The sequence below is a fragment of the Cryptotermes secundus genome, unplaced genomic scaffold (genome assembly GCF_002891405.2).
Source record: "Cryptotermes secundus unplaced genomic scaffold, Csec_1.0 scaffold304, whole genome shotgun sequence".
In the NCBI taxonomy this organism is placed as follows: Eukaryota; Metazoa; Arthropoda; class Insecta; order Blattodea; family Kalotermitidae; genus Cryptotermes; species Cryptotermes secundus.
This window is the reverse complement of record NW_019721521.1, coordinates 3,086,766-3,108,256: the sequence shown is the minus strand read 5'-3', so window position 1 is coordinate 3,108,256 and position 21,491 is coordinate 3,086,766. Positions and strand designations below refer to the sequence as shown.

The window sequence follows — 21,491 nt, the reverse complement described above, 5'->3', positions numbered from 1 at the left end:
AACTATAGTTTCAGTTTCAAGATCGTCATGTAATTGTTTTTTTCATAATGACATAACAGTGTGATAGAATGTTATTACACAGAGAAGGTACACGACCACAGAAGAATTGGACGAAAGTGGCCAGAAGACCTAAAAATCTGAGGGACGCGTCGATGGAAGTGACCCACTCAAGCCACTGAAGTATACAGTTCTTAACTAATTGTACACAAGACAGCAAATTGACTAAAAGATTGTAGTATCTGATTGTCAATAAAGGAGATTAAAAAAAACAGAGAAGGTAATTGTAATTAAATATATCCTGATGCTATGAATGAAGCATAGGAAGATGTACCAATGTAATAATCGATTGCGGTTTATCGCACGTAACCTGCTTAGCTCATGAAATGTCTTCTGGAGAAGGTTAAGCACTCCGTGACGCATTAAATTTTCTTCATGTACAATGTGTACTAGAATTATCTTATCATTCTTTCCACATTAATGAAAACTGGAAATGACAATTCTTCGAAATATTAGTCATTTTTGACAGCAGAGTTATTTAAGATAAACGAGAGGTCCGTTAGATTTAAACATTTATATTAATGCTGCAGTAGTAGACGTAAAATCTGTTTCTGAGAAGCGTTTTTGTTTGAAAGATGCTGAGTTTTGCATTGGATGACATCGTTCTCTTATTATGGTATTTTTTCTTTAAAGTTCTTGTTACCACTCTGGTAAAAGGAAAGGATTTACAGTGCACGAGTTTTATGAATAAAGTCAAGGACATTAGTAACATAATTTTCTGCATTGGCTCAATATGCTGTTTCTCTTATTAATGAACATGCTATACCATTATATCCGGAATCAATCATTTTCGCTATCAAACCCTCATTGTCACAATGCAGCTGTAACCACTGCCCCCGCCACATCTTTCCATACTTCTCACACACTTCCCAAAGGCCAGCTTTAAAATGTAACCTACACTGCTACTGCTGAGAACTGATGTTCTCCTGATCTCCATGCTGAGAGGAATCTTCTGCGCATCAAGGCTTAACAGGCAGCCTATACTCAGGCTTACAGGCGCCAAGCAGTTACTCCAGACGTTAACTTAAACGGTAGGTGTTGGTTGGTTGAGACACTCTTTCATTTGGCATTGGAATTGCTTTGACGAACTTGTAGGAACAGCAGTACCGGGAAACAACAAAATAAACAAAAGAAGTTAAATTATCTTACGTCCTACGAAACAAAATAGAGAACAAGATGATTTGTGTTGGTTTTGTTTTTCGAAAAGGCAGACAGGGCATATGGGGTAGTTAGCTGGAAGAATCTGAAGGAGAACTACTCTTCCAGACGAGACTAGAGCCTAGTCTAGTCAATCATGGTAACAAAGGGAAGAAGACCGCACATCTCTTCCTCACGTGCCACACCCAGGTCTCTCAAGTGTTGACGTTTACAATTACAAAACGCTATCGCCATTGGCCAGTCATCAGTATGTTGTGCTGTAAAGCTTACATGAAAGTTAATTTTTGTTTTGTACTTCTTCCTAATTAAAAGGTAAATTTGTCCCTGTGCCTAACTATTTCAGCACTACGCCATCAAGGCGTATGGGAGAGTGGATGTATAGATCCACACTTTCTTGACCTCGGCACTAGCTGGAGGTGAGTGGTCAGCTTCACGCCCCGGCCGCTTTACCCCCCGAGGAAAGAGCCCCCTATACCCATTGGATAGGAAGCTGGGTGGACCCCAGAGCCAATCTGTACGACATGGAGAAGTGAAAATTCTTGACCCTACCGGGTCAAGAATTTTCCCACCCCTCGGTCATGCAGCCCGTAGCCAGTCGCTATACCGACTGCTCTATCCCATGAGTAAGTAAGTAAGCACTTCTTCCTAATTAATTCTGAAGTCTGTTTTCGCGGTACTCTGTATGAAATACAACACTTTTAATGCTTATTAGTGCTTTTATAATCGACAATATGAAAGTAACTGAAATGTTTATAGATACGTACGAAAACCTCAAGTAATCTGTTTATAGTTTGAAAACGAAGGCATGGGTGGAATTAGTTATCGAAACACATTTCATTTATTTCTGACTGGCACATTTGATGACACATTTTCTTCATTTAATAGTCAATATGAATGATTGTACATACTGAAGATACGATAAATACATGTTAAATTTTAGTCGGGAAATCGGAAATGAAGAGACTGCTTGGGATACTTGGGTATAGATAGAGAATGATATTAATGGAGATCTTAAGAATGTTGGGGCGTGACGTGTTGACTGGATTCGTTTAGCTGAGGCTACAGACCGGAGGCGAGTCTTTCAGAACATGACAATTAGCTGTAATGAATCAGGAGCGTGAATTTACTATAGTTTCACCCTTTATAAGTGATTGTAATGTAGTGTCATGCCGGTCACGGTAGCCGAGCGGTCTAAGGCATGCACTGTCTTCGCTCGCTCGGAAGCCGGGATCGTGGGTTCGAATCCCACTCAGGGCATGGATGTTTGTGTGCGTTTTCTGTGTTTGTGTACAGGTAGACGCCTTGCGACGAGCTGATCACCCGTCCAAGGAGTCCTACCACATATCTAAGATCTAGAAAAACCGAAGTGAACGGAGAAGTTCATGGAGGTAGGCCTAGGCCCACTGAGGCTGTAGTGCCAAGGGGGAAAAAAAAAGTAGTGTCATGTTTCCTTATGAGTAGAGTTTAAATAATTTATTAGTTGTTATTTTTATTTAATCCTGAATTTGATTTTTACTTACATCGAGGAGCCATATTGAGCCTGATCTAGCCCAGACATGTACCAAACGAGCCATCTTTCCTAGCCGTTATTTATAAAATGTGTTAGACTGCAAACTGCGATTCGTGTGAGACACTCCCATTCATTCCAACTCAACATATCTAAAGTTAGTCTTGAAGTTTTTGTTCTAGTTACAGGCAGGCTTCCAGTGTTATGTATGGTCTTGTGAACAAGTAAGCAGTGACGGTTGCCACTTACATGAGATCACAGTCTGTTCAGTAAAAACTTACATACTGAATTTATTTGGTCGTTATACCGAAAGGAAATTTCAGTAGCTATAACCGAGAGAACTTCTGGAAGAACCAAGAATTTGAAAGTGTTTTTTTTTGGGGGGGGACGCCCCTTGTTGGTAGGAAGGAAACCCGTACCCAAATTCGTTTCACGGTTTGTCGTACTAAATGCCGGTCACCACCACAGAACTTTCGGTTCCCTAAAACTAAGAGGAAATCATGACCATCTGAGAGACTGTTAGCTTCTTAAGGACCCTGCTTCGTGGAGTTAGTAATGTGAGCGACGAACGAATGTGTTTGTGTCTTTTATTGGGTAATGGAACACTCTGACGATTGCGTATGAAGCTTTATACAGAGTGACCTAGGAGGGAATTTCAAAATCCTGGGAGGTCATTTTTTAATTGCTAGTGGGGTGGGACTAAGTTCCTTGTACTGCGGCCACTTCTGACCTATTGTACCAGCCCCAGATGAGGGTGATTGTGGAGCAATTGGTGGAATGAAGATTGGCAGGGGAAACCGAAGTACTCGGAGAAAACCTGCCTCAGCGCCACTTCGTCCACCACAAATCGCACTTGACAAGACCCGGGATCGAACCCGGGCCGCCGCGGTGGGAAGTCAGCGACTAACCGCTTGAGCTATGGCGCGGCCCTGGGAGGTCATAGTATCGGTCATTCTAGGCAAAAACGTGTATATGTGCATATCCTATTCCAAACGGTTTCCCAGATAAAGTTATCTCACTGTACAGTTCCAAAATTGTTGATAACATAGGTATTACTTACTGTTTCTAATGCAGGTATTTATTTTTCAAGTGACAAAGTTGGTACAGTTTACCTAGTGTAATACATTTTCAAAAATCCCACCGTCAGTATCAATGCACTTTGCAACTCGTGTGAGGACATGGTGTGTTGCTTGTCCGTACAGTGTACTGTACAGTGAAATAGCTCTATCTCGGAGACCATTCGGAACAGGAAACATATACATATACATTTTTTTGCTTAGAATGACGAATACTATTATGACCTCCGAGAATACTAACATTTCCTCCTGGGACATACTGTATCCAAACAAAACAAACTCCGTGGCCTGTACTCCGCAAGCGAACTATACCGACCGAGCGACCGCCGCTTGTCGGAGAAGTTAGTGCCAACTTTTGCGGATAGAGGGTGTCACGTGGTCATCGCAGCGGATCCCCACGGCCGTTAATCTCTGTTTTCTAAACCGGAGCCGCTATATCCTAGAAATAGCTCCTCAGTTATCCTCACGAGGCTGAGTGGACCCCGTTCCAGACCCACTACTTCTCAGAAAATCTGGTAAGGCCGGGAATCGAACCCGGGACCTCTGGATCTGTAGGCAGGAACTCTGATCAGTAGATCACAGAGGCAGTCGGGACATGCTGTATAAGAGAAGCGGATGAATGAGTAGGCTTAGACCTACTTTTGCGGTGACGAAGATATTTATGTGAAAAATGAACGTGACACGTGACGTGGTGACATATTGCTTTAGAGCCGATATCTGTTTTCGACTTAGCATGAATTTCCCCCAACGCTTATGTTGCAATAGATAGTCTGGAGTTTTAGAGAGGCGTTAAATGTATGGGCGTGGTATCTATAATCCTTCTCAGAAAGAACAGTTTCCCTCCGGTAAAATTATCAGTTTAGCGTATATGTTTAACATTAACCAGAAGCTCCTGTTGTCTGATTCAGAGAATTCCCTCTGTTATGGTATAGTGTAACTTAGCGTTACCACTGTTTGTCAGCACTGCCTTTGTTTAAAGTTCCTACTGATAACAGTATCATCAAGGGCGTTTGTCTGAAGGAAAGTTCTGAAAAAAGGAACTGCGGATATGGTGCAATAAGAATTTATGTTATATACAGTCAATACCTGCAAGTTATGTAGTACTGCAGGAGTAAGTATATTTTTTTATGTTAGGTATGTCTCATAACCAACCTTGGATGCACGAAATAACGGCCACACAGCAAAGCAATGAAATATGTGTAATGCTTCCGGATCGCTCTCTTTCTGAATTGTTAATTCGGGCGACGGGTACTGTATCAGCGTGCCAGTGGAGCCGCAACTGCACAGAACGGGTGGTTACGAACTGTCATAACTCTTCGTATAACCTGGGACATGAACATGTACCCGATCTAACGGACATTTCTTAAAATATATTAAGTAGGAACACGTGCATTCTTGAATTGAACTTAAATTGGCTGGATAAACCGGTAGTTGGGAAGGAGGAAGTAACTTTAAGATAGATGGATGGATGAAGGGACGAACGCATTGGTTTTAATGCCCCCGAGTGTGTGTGTGATACAGATCCTGCCTCAGACTGAAATTCGTCGTCAGTCCATTGATCAATATAATTATGTACATGGGAAACCCTAGAACGCCGGTCACGGTAGCCGAGCGGTCTAAGGCATGCACTGTCTTCGCTCGCTCGGAAGCCGGGATCGTGGGTTCGAATCCCACTCAGGCCATGGATGTTTGTGTGCGTTTTTCTGTGTTTATGTACAGGTAGAGGCCTTGCGACGAGCTGATCACTCACCCAAGGAGTCCTACCGTATGTGTAAGATTTAGAAAAACCGAAGTGAACGGAGAAGTTCATGGCGGTAGGCCTAGGCCCACTGGGGCTGTAGCGCCAAGTGGGGGAAAAAAACAACCCTAGAACACGCGTTCTTCAAATAACATGCGAAGTAGTCATACTCCCAATTTTCCGGTCGTCACCAGATACCAATCAGTATCAAGGGCTTAATAAGGATGAAACACTGAGAAAAACAATTAATCCCATACCCATTCGCTTCTTCACAAACTTATGCGTATCAGATAATCGGTTAGTAATAAGACTTGGCAGGAAGTAAACGCTGGCTGTAGATCAATATTTAATTGTTCTGGTTTTCAATTATGCCTCAAGGAACGCGTAGGGTATACTTTTTATTAGAACTGTTTAGATATTACTGTCGAGGGTAATGTAAAGGTAAAATTGTCCCTGTGCTTAACCAATTAAGCACTACGTCATGAAGGCGTATGAGAAGTGGATGTATAAATCCACAGTGGTTTCTTGACCTCGGCAGTAGTTGGAGGTGAGTGGTCAGCTTCACGCCCCAGCCGCTTTACCCCTGAGGAAAGAGCCCCCAGTACCCATTGTATAGGAGGTTGGGTGGACCCAAGAGCCGGTCTGGACTACATGGAGAAGTGAAAATTCTTGCCCCCCCCCCGGGACTCGAACTCGTCCAGCCCTTAGCCAGTCACTATACCGACAGAGTTATCCCGGCTTTGTAAGTAAAGCTATCCCTGTAACAGGCCGTGAAGACCGTGAAGACCCATAGCGTTGTATGACGGTTCTTTAGACAGTTGGCTCACAGATGGCGAAGTTGTCAGCCTTACGCGCCAGTCGCCATTTACTTCCCAGGAAGATTCCTGGTACTCCTTTCTGTTAGAGGCTGAGTCGACCCCAGGGCCATAATGCGACTGGAAGGATTAGCTACATTGAAAAAAAAAAATCAACCTCATCGGGACTCGAACCCGCAACCTTCCGGCTTGTAGCACAGTGCCTCAACCAACTACGCTACAGGTATTCACAGTTTTTTCTTAGGTTGACCTTATTACCTGTGTTTAACTTATATACTTACTTTATTTGTTTCAGATATTGAAGATGAACGCGGCTGGCGTATTGGTGTCGTGCAATGAGGCTGGAAACAAAATACCTCGGAGATGTTCTGGTATCCGTCTGAGTCGGAATTGGGTCCTCACCACGGGAAGCATCTTGAGCAGCTTTCTGCAAGAAAGCACTGACGAAAACCTGACGTACTGGAAAAATGTATCGGACGTAACATACGAAGACCACCTAATTCGTATAAAAGACAGACCGTTCATGGAAACTCGGGTCACCTTCTCAGTCATCGCATCAAATGCGACCAACACAGCTAATGAAATTACTCCCACCAGTAAATACTTGGGGTTTCAGGAGGATACTTTGATACCAGTACGGAACCATCAAAATAAAGTTATGAATTCTTTAGCAGTAGCTGTTGATCAACCGTTGTCTTCGGATACACATGGCAAGCATAAAGAATTTAAAAGCATTTTAAAATACGCATGGCGAAGTCAATTTGTTTCACACGCAGTTGACACCATGCTGTCTTCTTGGGTCGTGGGCAGTATATCATATATTGAAAATGAGAGTAGTATTGAAAAAGAATCTGAGATTACAAAGAATTTGTTATCCTTGTTTCTGTTGCTTAAGCTCCAAACCGACGATGATGAAAGTTCTGAAGTAAGTGAATACAGTGAACTTATGGACATTCTCCGCGAAATGTTTGAAGTGGAAGAAGAGGTTTTGAGACGTGGTCAGAGTGTGCTTGTGGAGTCTACCCCATTCGGAAACTATTACTTCCATAACTCGGTTAGTGAGGGCGTCGTCAGCAATGTTTTTGGGCCTGGCCGCTGTCTTCTTTTGACTGATGCAAGTACTGCACTCGGCTGCGAGGGAGGACCAATCTCTGTGACTGTACAAAAGTAAGCGCTAACGAAATGTATTCAGAACAACTTATCTACAGATGTTTGTATGGCGTGGCTAGTAAGTATTATAATTATTATTATAATACACAAAAACGTGTATTATACATATTTTGAGGGGAATATAATTAGCCAATCTCCCTTGACTAAATATTTATTCAGTACTAGTTTATGCCAAGCCACTACAGTTATTTTATGATAGTAGTTACTAAATTTTTACGAAGTACCCCGGAAAATATTCGGATGTAAGGGGAATGAAATAGAACAGTTAGGATATTAAACCCCGCATTACGAGGAGCTTCCCGACTTGTGAAGGGTACCTAATTTTTTAGGGTTGTGAAATGAAGAGTTTACGATGGACTGGACGTGATACAAGAAATGCGTACATAATTTTGGTGGGCAAACCACTCCGAAAGTAGCCACTTACAACGCTGAGGAGAGAAAATAACATTAATTATTTTTATTGCTAGTGGGGTGGGACTAAGTTCCTTGTACTGCGGCCACTTCTGGCCCATTGTACCAGCCCCAGATGATAGGCGAGGGTGATTGTGGAGCAATTGGTGGAATGAAAATTGGAAGGGGAAACCGAAGTACTCGGAGAAAACCTGCCCCAGCGCCACTTTGTCCACCACAAATCCCACTTGACCAGACCCGGGATCGAACCCGGGCCACCGCCTTGAAAAGGCAGCGACTAACCGCTTGAGCTATGGCGCGGTCCCAAATAACATTAAAGTCAATATTAGTAAATGGATTATAGGAGTGTTAGATGGATGGAGCTGGCTCAGGATCATGTTATGTGGAGATTTTTGATATTGGAGATGTTGAATTTTCTTGTTCTGCTGACACAGTTAGTCTTTAGGTACCAGAATGGTCTGTTCCTCTTTCAGAGATGGAAAGCTGAAGCGTCGCTTGGTAGGGATGGTGGTGTGCTCCCTCAGCTGGTGGCGCGGCGAATGGGTCGGCTTTACTATGGGAGTGGCACTACAGCCAATTGTCCGCCGGCTGTTGTTTCCGGGTGCGCCCGTAACTAGCAGTCCCTCACTCGTACCAGCCGACACTTCTCCGGATCAATTAGGTACTTCATCTCTCCACGGCAGAAAGACACTACCAAATACTTAGGAGATGGGGTTCTGGAGACGGTAAACGACGCATTGAAGAGGAGACGAGACGCATGACAGCAGTTCAGTCTGTCACTCTTTTCGAAAGCATAATTCCCAGAATTGTTTTACTTGGGATAAACGTCAATTTAATCGTTCACAGAACCAGAAAGTAGTTATTTTTTGTAACAGTTTGTTCTTTTGTCTGATTATGTACTATTTTGCGGCGACCTCTATAGTAAAGAGTGGGCCTAATTCAAATATTGCGAAATAGGAAGAAGAGAGCTGTAACTGTTAGGCAGCATATGTATTATTGTCGTATTATTTTTTCCGATCTTCCATAAACTTGTGTCTTGAGAATTGCACTTCTGGCCAGAAAGGTAGGCATACTTATCTATACGTTACTAATTTAAAATAATTTAACTAAACACTTTTTTGCATTCACCCCCTTTTCTTTATATACCTCCCATTACAGAAGGGGCACTGTTATTTAATACTCTGATAAAAGCAATTTTTTTGCTTTAGAATCATAATTGGCTTCTGCTTTGATTATGTTTGTTATGTAACAGTGTCAGTTTAATGAAACCTGTACTTTCATTTTTATAAATTGTGAACTGACTATTTATAAAGTGTTCAGCAATGGAAACTGTGAGTCTCCGTATAATTTTGTGACGAACTTTCGATTTCTTTCATATAAATATAAATCTCTGAACAAAAAAAAATTAATAATGTTTAGTGTCGATGAATTTTCATTGAAATGTGCTTATAAATAAGGATGTTTACCGACTGTCTTGCCCATCACTTTCACAGAATGAGATGATATTCTTTTAAAAGAAACCATTTAGCATCAACGAAAATATTTGACAATGTCCGATGTCTAAAGAATATTAAAATGTGTAACTGCATTGAATATAAGAGCACAGGAAAACACGTTCCAGGATTAGGTAGCGTTTTCCTTAATGTCCTCGCCGAAATACAAGCAGCAGTGATTGTTGAAGTCGGTGGTCGTGTACAGTGACTACGTTCCAATGGATCGCATACTGAATGCGAAATCATGGCCGTAGGACTGAAATATTTTCTGGTTCGCAATTTGAAAGCATTGCTCGCCAAGATAAGTATCCGCCCCGCGACAAGTCCCAGAAGTGACAGTGATTAAAAGATTAGAAATTGTCCTTATATGACTTTATATTTATAGCTGTCGCAGTAATTAATGGCGTAATTAGTATGGCAGTTCCTTAATCTTCTATTATTCTCTTCATGCATTTGTGCAGTTAAGATGCGCAACAGTTGGCATTTAATATTTTAAACTCTCAATACAAAATACAGTTTCAAATGTTATACTTACTGTTTGCGTGCTTACTGTTATTTATTATAGTGCTTAACTCAAAGCGAATTCCATCTGTCTGTGTGTTACCTAACTGGAAATTACCATATACCAACTTTTTCGAAGTTCTGCCTTCAAATTTCAATAGTATTACTAATTTGCTAATAAACTGGTTGGTATTTTGCGTGAAAAAGTAAGTTTATATTAATTTGTTAATCAAATGATTGATATACGAATGATATGTGGTTAACAAGTTAGAAAAATTTTATCGATTTACAGCCTAATTGTATAGCGTTTTAAGGACAGTATGTTGTAATCTTGTAATTTAAAATCCCATTTAATATTATTCAGCTTTTAAGTGTTTAATGAAATGCATCACATAACAAGTTTATTGCATCGTGCGCAGTTGCATACCTACAATTCAGACCTTTACGTTTTTCTAGAATAATGGGATTTTGACCACATTAGCACGTTAAGGAATTTTATTAAACAAATCAATTTTATGCTAATTACGCCTATAAATATGTCAGAGTGATATTGTCATCTACCTATCGACAAGACCAGTCCCTTGCTAAAAAGAAAGTTAACTGTATTCTTGGAAATGTGATAAACGTCTACAGTATAAATATTCCCCCACAATATGCTATTGCATTGATTTGCTTTTAATTAATTTTCACATAAATTTTATTTAGGTACCAGTATTATAAGTCTAAATTTGTATTAGAAAAAGGAAAACAATGAGAAACAATGCACAGATGAAGGCTCTTATTTTTTTTTGTATGACCCATATAGTTTTAACTGCCTCTGTGGTCTAGTGGTCAGAGTTTGTGGCTATAGATCCAGATGTCCGGGTTCGATTCCCGGCGCTACCAGATTTTCTGAGAAGTAGTGGGTCTGGAACGGGGTCCACTCAGCCTCTTGAGGATAATTGAGGAGCTATTTCAAGGAAATAGCTGCTCAGGTCTAGAAAACCGAAATTAACAGCCGTGGGGATTCGTTGCGCTGACTACGCGACACCCTCTGTCCCCTAAAGTTGGCACTAACTTCGCCGACAAGCACCGGTCGCTCGGTCGATATAGTTCGCTTGCGGACTAGAACAACGAAGTTTGTTTTGTTTGACCCCTGTAGTTCGATAGGTCGGTACCTTAATTTCAGAGGAACCTGCGACCTCCTTCGAGGTACGATGTTGAGGCTGTAGGTTCCTCAGAAACGTTTGGAACGATCTAGCAGACTGCATTGCGTCACATTCCAGAAGACAGCAATCGCCATGATCTCCGACATGAGAACTTCAGATCTACTATTAAAATGGATACTATGCAAGTTAAATAAATATCTACATATATCTGACTATTCAGCTTTAAAATACATTCAGTATATGTTTAAAGTAAACTTTCTATTATGTTGCATAAAAAATAAAGGCACATGAGAATAGCGTGTCAATTTGGGCGCCGTTTGAATAGAACAAATACAGAAACCCTCTTCTGATCAATATTTATGGTTACCGCTTTGACATTTGTTTATATCGGAAAGCAGGTGTGAAATTTGTGTGTGATGCTAACACCTGCTGGCATGATGTACCAGCATTTTAAGTTGCACAAGATTTTCTATACTCGTCGGAGTTAATGTTTAGCATCTAGGCCGTCACGGGTCTACGTTTCATCTGCATCGGATTATGTTATGTTGTTATGTACCAGTTCCAAAAAGGCTACTCGATAAATCATTGTGTCGGCATTGTGCTTAACCCAGAAAATCTAACAATTACGTCACTGAAAATGTTTGGTGGAATAGCCTGCATAAAGGTGGCTGTACATAACGCTGTACAAGATGTGTTATGTTGGCAATTGCTGCTTCTGTTCATATAGGATTTGTAGTTCTGACATCGGTGTCTATGAAGAATTATATCTTCTGGGATATAACGCCGTGTAGTCCGTTGAAAATCAGCCGACGTTCGGTGGAACATTTCGCCTCCATCCTCAGAGTCGAAGAATGGATACTGGCGGTTCATTCTGTCCTACGGGTGAATCAACTGGAACTGAATTTGTCTTCCATTTACCTCCTGTTTCATACTTTATCGGAAATTTCTCTGATTGCCATCTGTTTTTTCGTTTGTTTCTTCCTCCGCTTATTCTTCGATCCTGAAGTTGGAGGCAACATGTTCCTTCTAAACATCTGTTAACTTTCAACGACTACGCTGCGGTATATCCCAGAAGATAGAACTCTGTATTCCTTTTTGTGGAATTTCGAAAAAAATCATAATATATTGAGCTACTCTCATCGACAGCGGCCTCCGTAGTCTTGGGGTAACGTTCCCACCTCATGACTCAAGGTACGCGGGACCCGGCGAGGTCGTGGAATTTTTAAGGGCGGAAAAATTAAGGGAACAGGTCCTTCGGGGGGGACTTTAAGGCGTGGGCCCCCTGTCATAGATTTACGGCACGTAAAAGATCCTCATGTCTCTAGGAGACCTCTGAGCAAAATTAGGCAAAATGTTTCCCACCCAAGTAGTTTCCAATGCATCCGATAGATGGGGAAGTTATCGGGTACCAATGCCAGTAGAGGGCCGACCTCGCTGGCAGAAAGGGGAGAGTTATCGGGTACCACTGCCAGTAGAGGGCCGACCTCGCTGGCAGAAAGGGGAGATAGCGGGCACCAGTATCGGTAGGGTATGGCGACAGTAGAAATTAAAGGGGGACGTACAATAGACTATTGGTCGCGGTGCATGGGGAAACCCACCCCCTCTGTACTGAATAACTGAAGTGAATACTCTCATCGACGTCGACTTCGATTCTCATGTGAGAGACGTCAATAGAACGTCTTGTTATTGTGTCGAAGCTAATCAGGCCTTAAAACTGCAAAATAAATCTGACAGAGTAAACATTTGCCTAACTGTGATAGCGAATAAAAACAGCACAGCTTTTAAGCTGTCCACACATACATCGTTTTTCTCCCAGTTTTCGTGTAATCAGCCCTATTAACGCAGAAGGGATTGCCCAACGTTAAATTTATTACGATTAACGTAGATACTTAACATGGATCCTGAATTTTAATGTGTATCATCTTAACACTTTGATACTGACACCGTCGAACCTGTTTGTTGAACTGTTGGCATTCCTGCTTCTTATTTAGGATGTAAGGATCCAAATCGCAGCCCGGAGACTGGTCATCATGAGCTTTTTTCGTGTTTTTCCTCAGTTCCTCGAGGTAAATTTCAGGATGGTACTCCACATAAGGCTGCCACAGCCTCATTTTCTCTATGTTATTCACTGATCATCCGAACATTCGATTCTGTAGGCCTATAGTCTGAGCTACTGACTCTGTCGTTATATAATAAACAATTAATAAATTCTGGTAGACCTATATGTATTACGTAAAATGAGGATTCTGCATTACTCCACAGATGGCAACATAGTACCTGTATTATTATAATAAACATCGCAGTTTTTGTGTGCGTGATATAGCCACTTCCTTCAGTAAATAAGTAAATACTTCTGAGACAATTACCCGTATTCCTAGATTGATGTATTTCCTCGTTTAATGTAGATGAAGAGTTTACGTAACTGAAAATATGTTAGAATGATTTGTTTTCCACGAATACTGAAGGCAATGATGCATCATCTGTATGTTGTATAAAATACTACGACAATCTGACCGCTTTTCTGTTTCAGTTTTACTGCTTCTGTGTCAAGTTGTATGGCACATGAAAATCTGGCATGCGGGAAGACGTATACCTGGCGTCTCCTAGTTAGGTTACAGCGTATATTCTTTCATGTGAACCGCAGAATTCCCCTTTATTTCCACCTCTTACATGATTTGCAAGGGATCCTAATGTAGACTTGTTTTTATTAGCGGGAAAAAAGGGGATAAATCACAGGATCGAGGTTTCACCGTGGTTTTGTAGCGTCATGTGGTTTCATAGATAAGTCATTTGACTTCCACATTCAGAATAAAGAAAGCAAATATAAAAGGTGTGTGTGTGTGTGTGTGTGTGTATATATATATTAACGTACACCTTTTCCAAGTTAGTATATTCTAGAATAAATACCAGTATTTAAAAACAAAGACTTGCCATTTTATTTAATTTAATCGACGCATGTAAGCAGCCACAGTGAAATTTTCTAATGCAACTTGTTGTGCAGTATAGATTGTTCTTTGCTTGTAAAATAATATGTGATAATCATAAAGGGCGACGTCTAGATGTGATCCCCTTTATCGTTTTAAGCGTGTGACTGTGCTGCAGAGTGAAACACAACGTTGAGATATTTATTGTATGTGACCGTAAGTAACGTATGTTCTTTCAGCTGCAGTTGATGAGTGCGTGGTTCTGGTGCGCTGTGGTGTCCATTGGGGTTCTGGTGTCGTCGTGGGCTCGCGTGATGGCATTGTATTGACTTGCTCCCATGTTGTTCGCCATGTAAGTTACTTCGCTCACTACTCATTTAGGGCTGTTGGTGCTGTATAAATATCGGTCACATTGTAGAGTAATAAAATATGTATTATGCTTTCGGCCCTCTCCCCCTTTCTAGTCAGCAAAGTGTTTATTCACCCAACTGGCTATTATATAATATTTCCTCTGTTCTACGTGTCATAGCACAAACTTAGTTTTTTAGACGCTGAAATTGCTGATGCATCTGCGGAGCTGAAACAATGACAGAACCGGCAGAAGGACAAAGAAAAATATTACAAAGTCACCGTTTAATATATCTGCACACCACTACGATCCTAGAGGCCTTGCGATGGACAGATTCCTATCCAGAGTAGGCCTACTCAAAGCCTCAAACAAAACAAAATCCTTGGCTTTTAGTCCGCAAGAGAACTATACCGACCGAGCGACCGCCGCTTGTCGGCGAAGTTAGTGCCAACTTTTGCGGATAAAGAGTGTCACGTGGTCAGCGCAACGGATTCCCACGGCCGTTAATTTCGGTTTTATGAACCGGAGCCGCTACTTTTCCATTCAAGCAGCTCCTCAATTATCACCCCAGGCCTCAAGAAAAGAAAAGTTGATTATGAGTAAATTTGCATCGGAATAGCACAGAGATAAAATTATTTTCACGTGATATTTTTTCTAACCCCTTATGAAGAAGCTGAAGTGTTATCTATTGATTTATAGCCAGTGAATATCCTACTTTGAAGCGAACATTTAAAGACAGCTAAGTCCGGACGTATCAGTACTTCTCATCTTTAGAATAGGTGCCAGCGATCTTCTATCTTCACCAAACCGCTTGAACGCTAAGTAAAAGCGAGAGGACACGAAGAATTGAAGACGTGCTGCAATCCAGTTCTTTTATTGTACTGGAATCTGCCCTTACGCTGCCTCGATTCGTGACTCATAAAGACAGTTGTGTTTCAAAAGCTGAATATGTTAATACCTCTTCATAATGAGCGATTCACAGCGCCAATTCGGTTGCTCTTCACAGGCACGAAATGATCAGGCGCAGGTCTACTGGAACAATCGCGCGTACACCGCTAGCGTCTTGTTCCGGAGCAGAGATGGCTTCGCTTATGATGTAGCCGTGTTGAGAACGGGACCGGGAGCAACCTTCCGCCCAGTAAATGTTTCCAGTAAAGTGGCTGTTAAAGGTAAGGATCTTGCCGTGATTGGTAAATACGAGTGCACGTGCGAGAATGTGTTATCTTTGTTGGTGTCTTTTCTGCAGGAAACTGCGACCATTAGCTTCTTCTAGCCAACGTGTGTAATAATGGTTGATTATTTGTGTTATTTGTGACCCATTCACATTACTGTCGGCATTCAACCGTGCGTGTCTTTGTGTCAGCAAATCCTGAATCTGTCCTCTCTTCTTCTTCTTTTACTTAATCCTATCTCATATGGACTGTTTCATTTCAGCGTCCTACTTGAAACCTGAGTCCTTGTTTTTGAGCCCCAAAGTCACAAACCCGCAAAAAGAGGTGTTCTTAACATACTTTCAGTGTTTTCATAGCCACAAAGTTTATTGTTGCAGCCATTGTGATACGGTCACTTTGTACTTCTGTCTTTTGTTGAGTGATGAAATGTACAGAACTGCTTGCACCGTTCCACCATGTTTATGTTGGAAATATTTGCACTTCCATGTTCTGATTGCATTCTCTGTATGATTCATCGCCGGTGCAGCCAATAACCATATCACCGCACACTAATCGTGTTCGGTAGTATGGTTATTTAATGACGCTATCAATGTCGAGACTATATAGCGTCAATGTAGTGTAGTATCATACAGGTTGCTATTTATGGTTTCTGAAGTCATGCAGTTGATGTACTGAAGTTATTATTATTATTATTATCATCATCATCATCATCTTCATTATGGCTCTGCAGCCCTTTGTTGGACCTTTTACAGTTTCTTGATCCTATGTACACTCAGTAGGACTCCTTGGACGGGGGATCAGCCCGTCGCAAGGCGTCTACCAACACACAGAACAACACAAACGCAGAATAAGCGCACGATCCCAGCGTTTGAGCCAGCGGAGACTGCTCATGCCTTAGACCGCGCGGCCACTGTGATCGGCACTGAAGCTATACGTCTATCAAGCGACTGATGCCGCAGTCAGCCTTGCTCACGGTTTGGGCGACATGAACCTGAACGCAGTGCATTCGATCGCGGATTTAATTTAAACTCTGCTTATGTTTTCATTCAGAGAATAACAGTATTCACCTCTGCCCACTGTTAGTTCAAGAATATTTCTCCGAAGATTCTTGTCTCTTTTCATAAATTAAAATATCGTCTTGGCAAGTAATACGCTACAAATCTATGCACGAGACTTTCTCTTGAAAGAATACAGGAGCTGAAGTTGAGATACGTGAAGTGAAACCCTTACAGTTGGTCGTCTTGGTATTTGGCCATTTGAGTGAGCATGCGGACCAATCCTTATACGATGAAAACATGTCATTCGGTTCCTCTTAAAAATAAGATGTTGTGAATTCTATCATATACCTTAAAGCCAATAACCGTAACTTCTACCGTTCGAATCCCCATTTGAGGAGTTTGAACAACATAGTGACATGTAAATTGAATCTATAGAATCTGGAACTTCCTGTATGGAAAAGAAGGCGAAGAAATTACCAAGACACATCCGTGTGTAATATGCTAGCTGGAAACATTGTCATGGATTTCGGAGAACTCTTACTGTCCGTCCCTTCGACTTTTGGGAGATACATATGCCCCGTTTTGCTGGTTTCTTACTTGGCTTACTCATCGACCCTGAAGACAGTGGTAGTACGTTCCTCCAGTGGACTTCTACATGATCACACAGCGTTACATCCCACATGATGGTACTCCTAATGGTCATCGGCAATGGGAACCTAAAATCCAAAATCCTACTCTTCTTGTTGGTACAGTGAAACTCATTGTGCCCCTAAATGAACACAGCCTGGTCAAAGTGGACTAGTTCTACCCTCCACTTGCCTCGTCTTCTCTTCGTTGAACGATAATATGTGACAGTTTCTTGCAGTTCTATATATTCGTAATTTGCGTACTTATAATGGAGAGTTTGTTGAAATGTGTTGAAAATGGGTGGTGATAAACACAGCAGTTCTGCCTTTCTTGCGATTCGGAAGGCCTTGGATTGAAACCTCGGCCCGGAAACCGGATGTCTTAACAGATTTTTGTATGCTTTTCTCGCTTCTTCCATGCCAGTGCCAAAGTGATATCTGAAAGTACGATAGAACCACTTTGTTCCACAACCTTTTCAATCCATTCACAAATCATCCTGCTATTCCATACACTTGAAAAATCATCGCTGCATAGAACGAAGTCACTGCTTTTCTTCATTTCTTCCACTCTTGCCATGCGGCAATCCATATTTGGATGAGTGGGCTGCATGAGTGAATATTAGTCTTCATGTTGTACTATAGTAAATTTGCCATTTCTCTGTCAGAATCGTCTGCAACGACTGCAGACATCTCTACATATGCCTTCTTTATGCTGTTCAACGTAAATAGTTTGCAATATTTGTACTATACTTATAATATTAATTATCACCTTCACGTCTGACGTTTCATTTACAGTCACATGCTTTTTCTTCAAATAACTCGGCGATAACAGTGCGGTATTGCAAGGACGTTTAGTCTACAAACAAATTACCACGTACAAGGATAATCATGACCCCTCAAGACTGCAAGCTTTTGGTGTTTGCTGCTGTTGTTAAATTTTGTCCTGCCTTTCCTTTGTCTACCAATATTTTCGTTTATATATACCGACAACTGGCAGAAGGCATTTGACCGGGTAAACTGGACCAAATTAATGCAGATCCTAAAAGAAACAGGTATCGATTGGCGTGAAAGAAGATTGATTAGCAAATTGTACATGGATAAGAAAGTTAGAGTACGACTGGACAGAAGGGAGACAGGAAGTGTGCAGATTGGAAGAGGAGTTCGACAAGGATGCTGTTTATCACCAATTCTGTTCAACTTGTACAGCGAATGCCTTACCAAGGAAGCTCTGGATGAGCTCGGTGACTTCAAAGTAGGAGGGCAAATTATTCAAACTGTGAAATATGCAGATGACCTTGTGTTAATGGCTAAGGAAGAAACTGTGCTACAGGGCATGATTGATAGACTAATTGAAATTGGAAGGTGCTATGGCATGGAAATGAATGTGGAGAAAACAAAAGTAATGAAAATTTCGAGACAACCAACCCCAGTCACAATAAAGATAGACCAAAAACAACTGGAGAATGTGAAATGTTTTAAATATTTGGGTAGCTTGTTAACAGATGATGGAAGGTGTACTAGTGAAATTAAATCCAGGATTGCCATGGCAAAAGCTGCATTTAGCAAGAAGAAGAATCTTTTTACCAGCAAATTGGACTTAAATTTGAGGAAGAAACTAGTGAAATGCTACATTTGGAGCATAGCTCTGTATGGGGCTGAAACATGGACACTTAGGGCAGTAGATCAGAAACATCTGGAAAGTTTCGAAATGTGGTGTTGGAGAAGAATGGAGAAGATCAGTTGGACCGATTATGTGAGAAATGAAGAAGTGTTAATTAGAGTCAGTGAGCAGAGGAATATCCTACATGAAATAAGAAAACGGAAGGCTAATTGGATTGGTCATGTTTTACGCAGAAACTGCCTTCTAAAAGAAGCTATCGAAGGAAAGATAGATGGGCGGATAGAAGTGACAAGAAGACGAGGAAGAAGACGTAAGAATATGCTGGATGACCTTGGGGACAGAAGAGGATACTGTCATTTGAAGGAGAAAGCTCTAGATCGCATTAAGTGGAGGAATTGTTTTGGAAGAGACTGTGGACCTGTCGTCTTGACAGATTACTGATGATGATGATACCGACATTATTTTTTTTATTCGCTTAGTGGGGGGTGGAGTCCAGCTGGGTCCACTCGGCATGTCGGCCACTGTTTGGCCTATTGTACCAGCCCCAGGTGATTATGATGATGGAGAATTTGGTGGAATGAAGATTGGCAGGGGAAACCGAAGTATTCGGAGAAAACCTGCCCCAGCGCCACTTTGTCCACCACAAATTCCACTTGACCAGATCCGGGCTCGAACCCAGGCCTCCGAGGTGGGAAGCCAGTGACTAACCGCTTGAGCTATGGCGCGGCCTTATACCGACATTAAGAGCAGATTAGATTGTGAGACTGCTTGCTGCCATTAAGCTCGGAATATTTTTTCTTCTCGTATGCTTCTAAAACCGCAAGGAGTGAAATATTTAAACTATAAATTGTCTGTTTTTTTTTAGTTATGAAACTTGATCTTTTACATTAAGGAAAGATCATTTTCGATAACAGGGTGCTAAAGACAGTGGTTAGATCTGAGGTGGAAGGAGTAACAGGAGCCGAAAAAATTGCATCATGAGAGCTTCGTAATTCATGCGCCTCATAAAATATTATCAGTGTAATCAGATCGAGAAAGATGAGACGATCAAGGAATGTGGCATGTGTAGGAGATAAGAGAAATGAATACAAAGTTTTGGTAAGAAGAACTAAAGGAAGGAAATCTAGGAGTAGATGGGAAGATAATATTAAAATTACCTTTAAATAAGTAGGAATACTTAGGAGTACTTACTTACTTACTCATGGAGCTGAGCCCTTCTGGAGGAGCCGCCAGTTCTGCAGCTACTCAAGAATTTCCCAGCATTTTATGGAACCCGGAAGTTCATTACCGTGTCACAAGAGCCTTCCACTGGTCCCTATCCTGAGCCAGATCTATCCAATCCATGCCATCCGATCCTATCTCTCTAAGATCCATTCTAATATTGTCCACCCACCTACGCCTTGGTCTTCCCTGTGGTCTCTTTCCTTCTGGCTTTCCCACCAATATCCAATACCAATTCCTCGTCTCCCCCATTCGTGCTACATGACCTGCCCACCTCATCCTCCTTGACTTGATCAATCTAATTATACTTGGAGAAGAGTACAAGTTATGAAGCTCCTCATTATGCAGTTTTCTCCAACTTCCTGTGACTTCATCTCTCTTTGGTCCAAATATTCTCCTCAACACCCTGTTCTCAAACACCCTCAGTCTATGTTCCTCCCTTAATGTCAGAGACCAAGTTTCACGGCCATACAGAACCACAGGCAAAATTATACTTAGGAGTATATAGGAACATTATATTAAACATTCCTTTAAAGAAATAGGATATTCCGATTAATCGAATTCCTCGGAAGCTGCATGACTCTCATCCTGATAGAAGAGAAAGAAGTAGGCCACCAAAGAGATCACAGGAACCCTAAGATCGGAACAGGTCACAGGGTCTAACCTTGCAGATGATGGTGGTGGTGAGGAGGAGGAGCAGGAGCAGGAGGAGACATAGGACGGGAGGCGTGGAGGCTCCACAGTCGGAAGGTAGACTCGAAAAAAGAACGAAAATAGAATATCATCCACCAATATTGATTTATGCATTTAACACTGACGATGAAAAACTAAAGGACGACATTAAGAAAAGAAGGAATTCAGTGATGTATGTAATATGAAGAGGGATGAATGAAAAAAAAAATAAATAAATAAAAGAATTGTATGCATAAATGGAAAGGAACTTAGAATCACAAGAATTTTGATGCAGTGGAAAACAAAACTGTTGTCACGTGTTGGGTATGTCACGCGACAAATAAATTCACGTGGGTCTCGGATTCAGCGAATCTTTATTTTGCTTCACTTATACACCCACACGCTTTACAATTATTATCACTAGCAGTATCACAATTACTGCTTCCACTATATCTCGGCAAATGCTGGACTGCTTTCGGCGGCGGTCTTCTGAGGACTCACTCGTTACCGCGGAAGTGCATTATTCTAGTTCAACAATCCGTTGCTTTGGAAGTGCAGTATTTCCCGTTGTTACTAAACGACAATTCGTTACTACGATTTGTAGCTGTGGGAATTCCACAGTTTCCACGTATTCGTTGCCGTGAAAGTGTCCGTTTCGATTGTAGCGGTTGTCGCGGTGATGGACGTAAGATAACGCGTCACATTATATACGAGTACAAAAGTATGGCGTGGAAAATACGTGTAAATTTATCGATAGATAAATTATAGGATTGAAATCAATGTTAAAACACTTTCAGAGGTTCCACAGTTTCAGACATATATATATATATATAT

The 21,491-nt window shown here is 41.4% G+C and overlaps 1 protein-coding gene across 3 annotated transcripts in view; it reads left to right on the top strand.

Annotated features, from left to right (window-relative positions):
• The window catches only part of LOC111875441 (peroxisomal leader peptide-processing protease), a 192,904-nt gene that overhangs the window by 163,486 nt on the left and 7,927 nt on the right, over positions 1-21,491 (top strand). For all 3 annotated transcript variants that reach the window (XM_023871695.2, XM_023871694.2, XM_023871693.2), the window contains 4 exons: positions 6,647-7,518; positions 8,406-8,593; positions 14,238-14,350; positions 15,354-15,516. In XM_023871695.2, coding sequence (XP_023727463.1) covers positions 6,656-7,518; positions 8,406-8,593; positions 14,238-14,350; positions 15,354-15,516 — 1,327 coding nt within the window. In that variant the 5' untranslated portion in view covers positions 6,647-6,655. The remainder of the gene's footprint in view (positions 1-6,646; positions 7,519-8,405; positions 8,594-14,237; positions 14,351-15,353; positions 15,517-21,491) is intronic.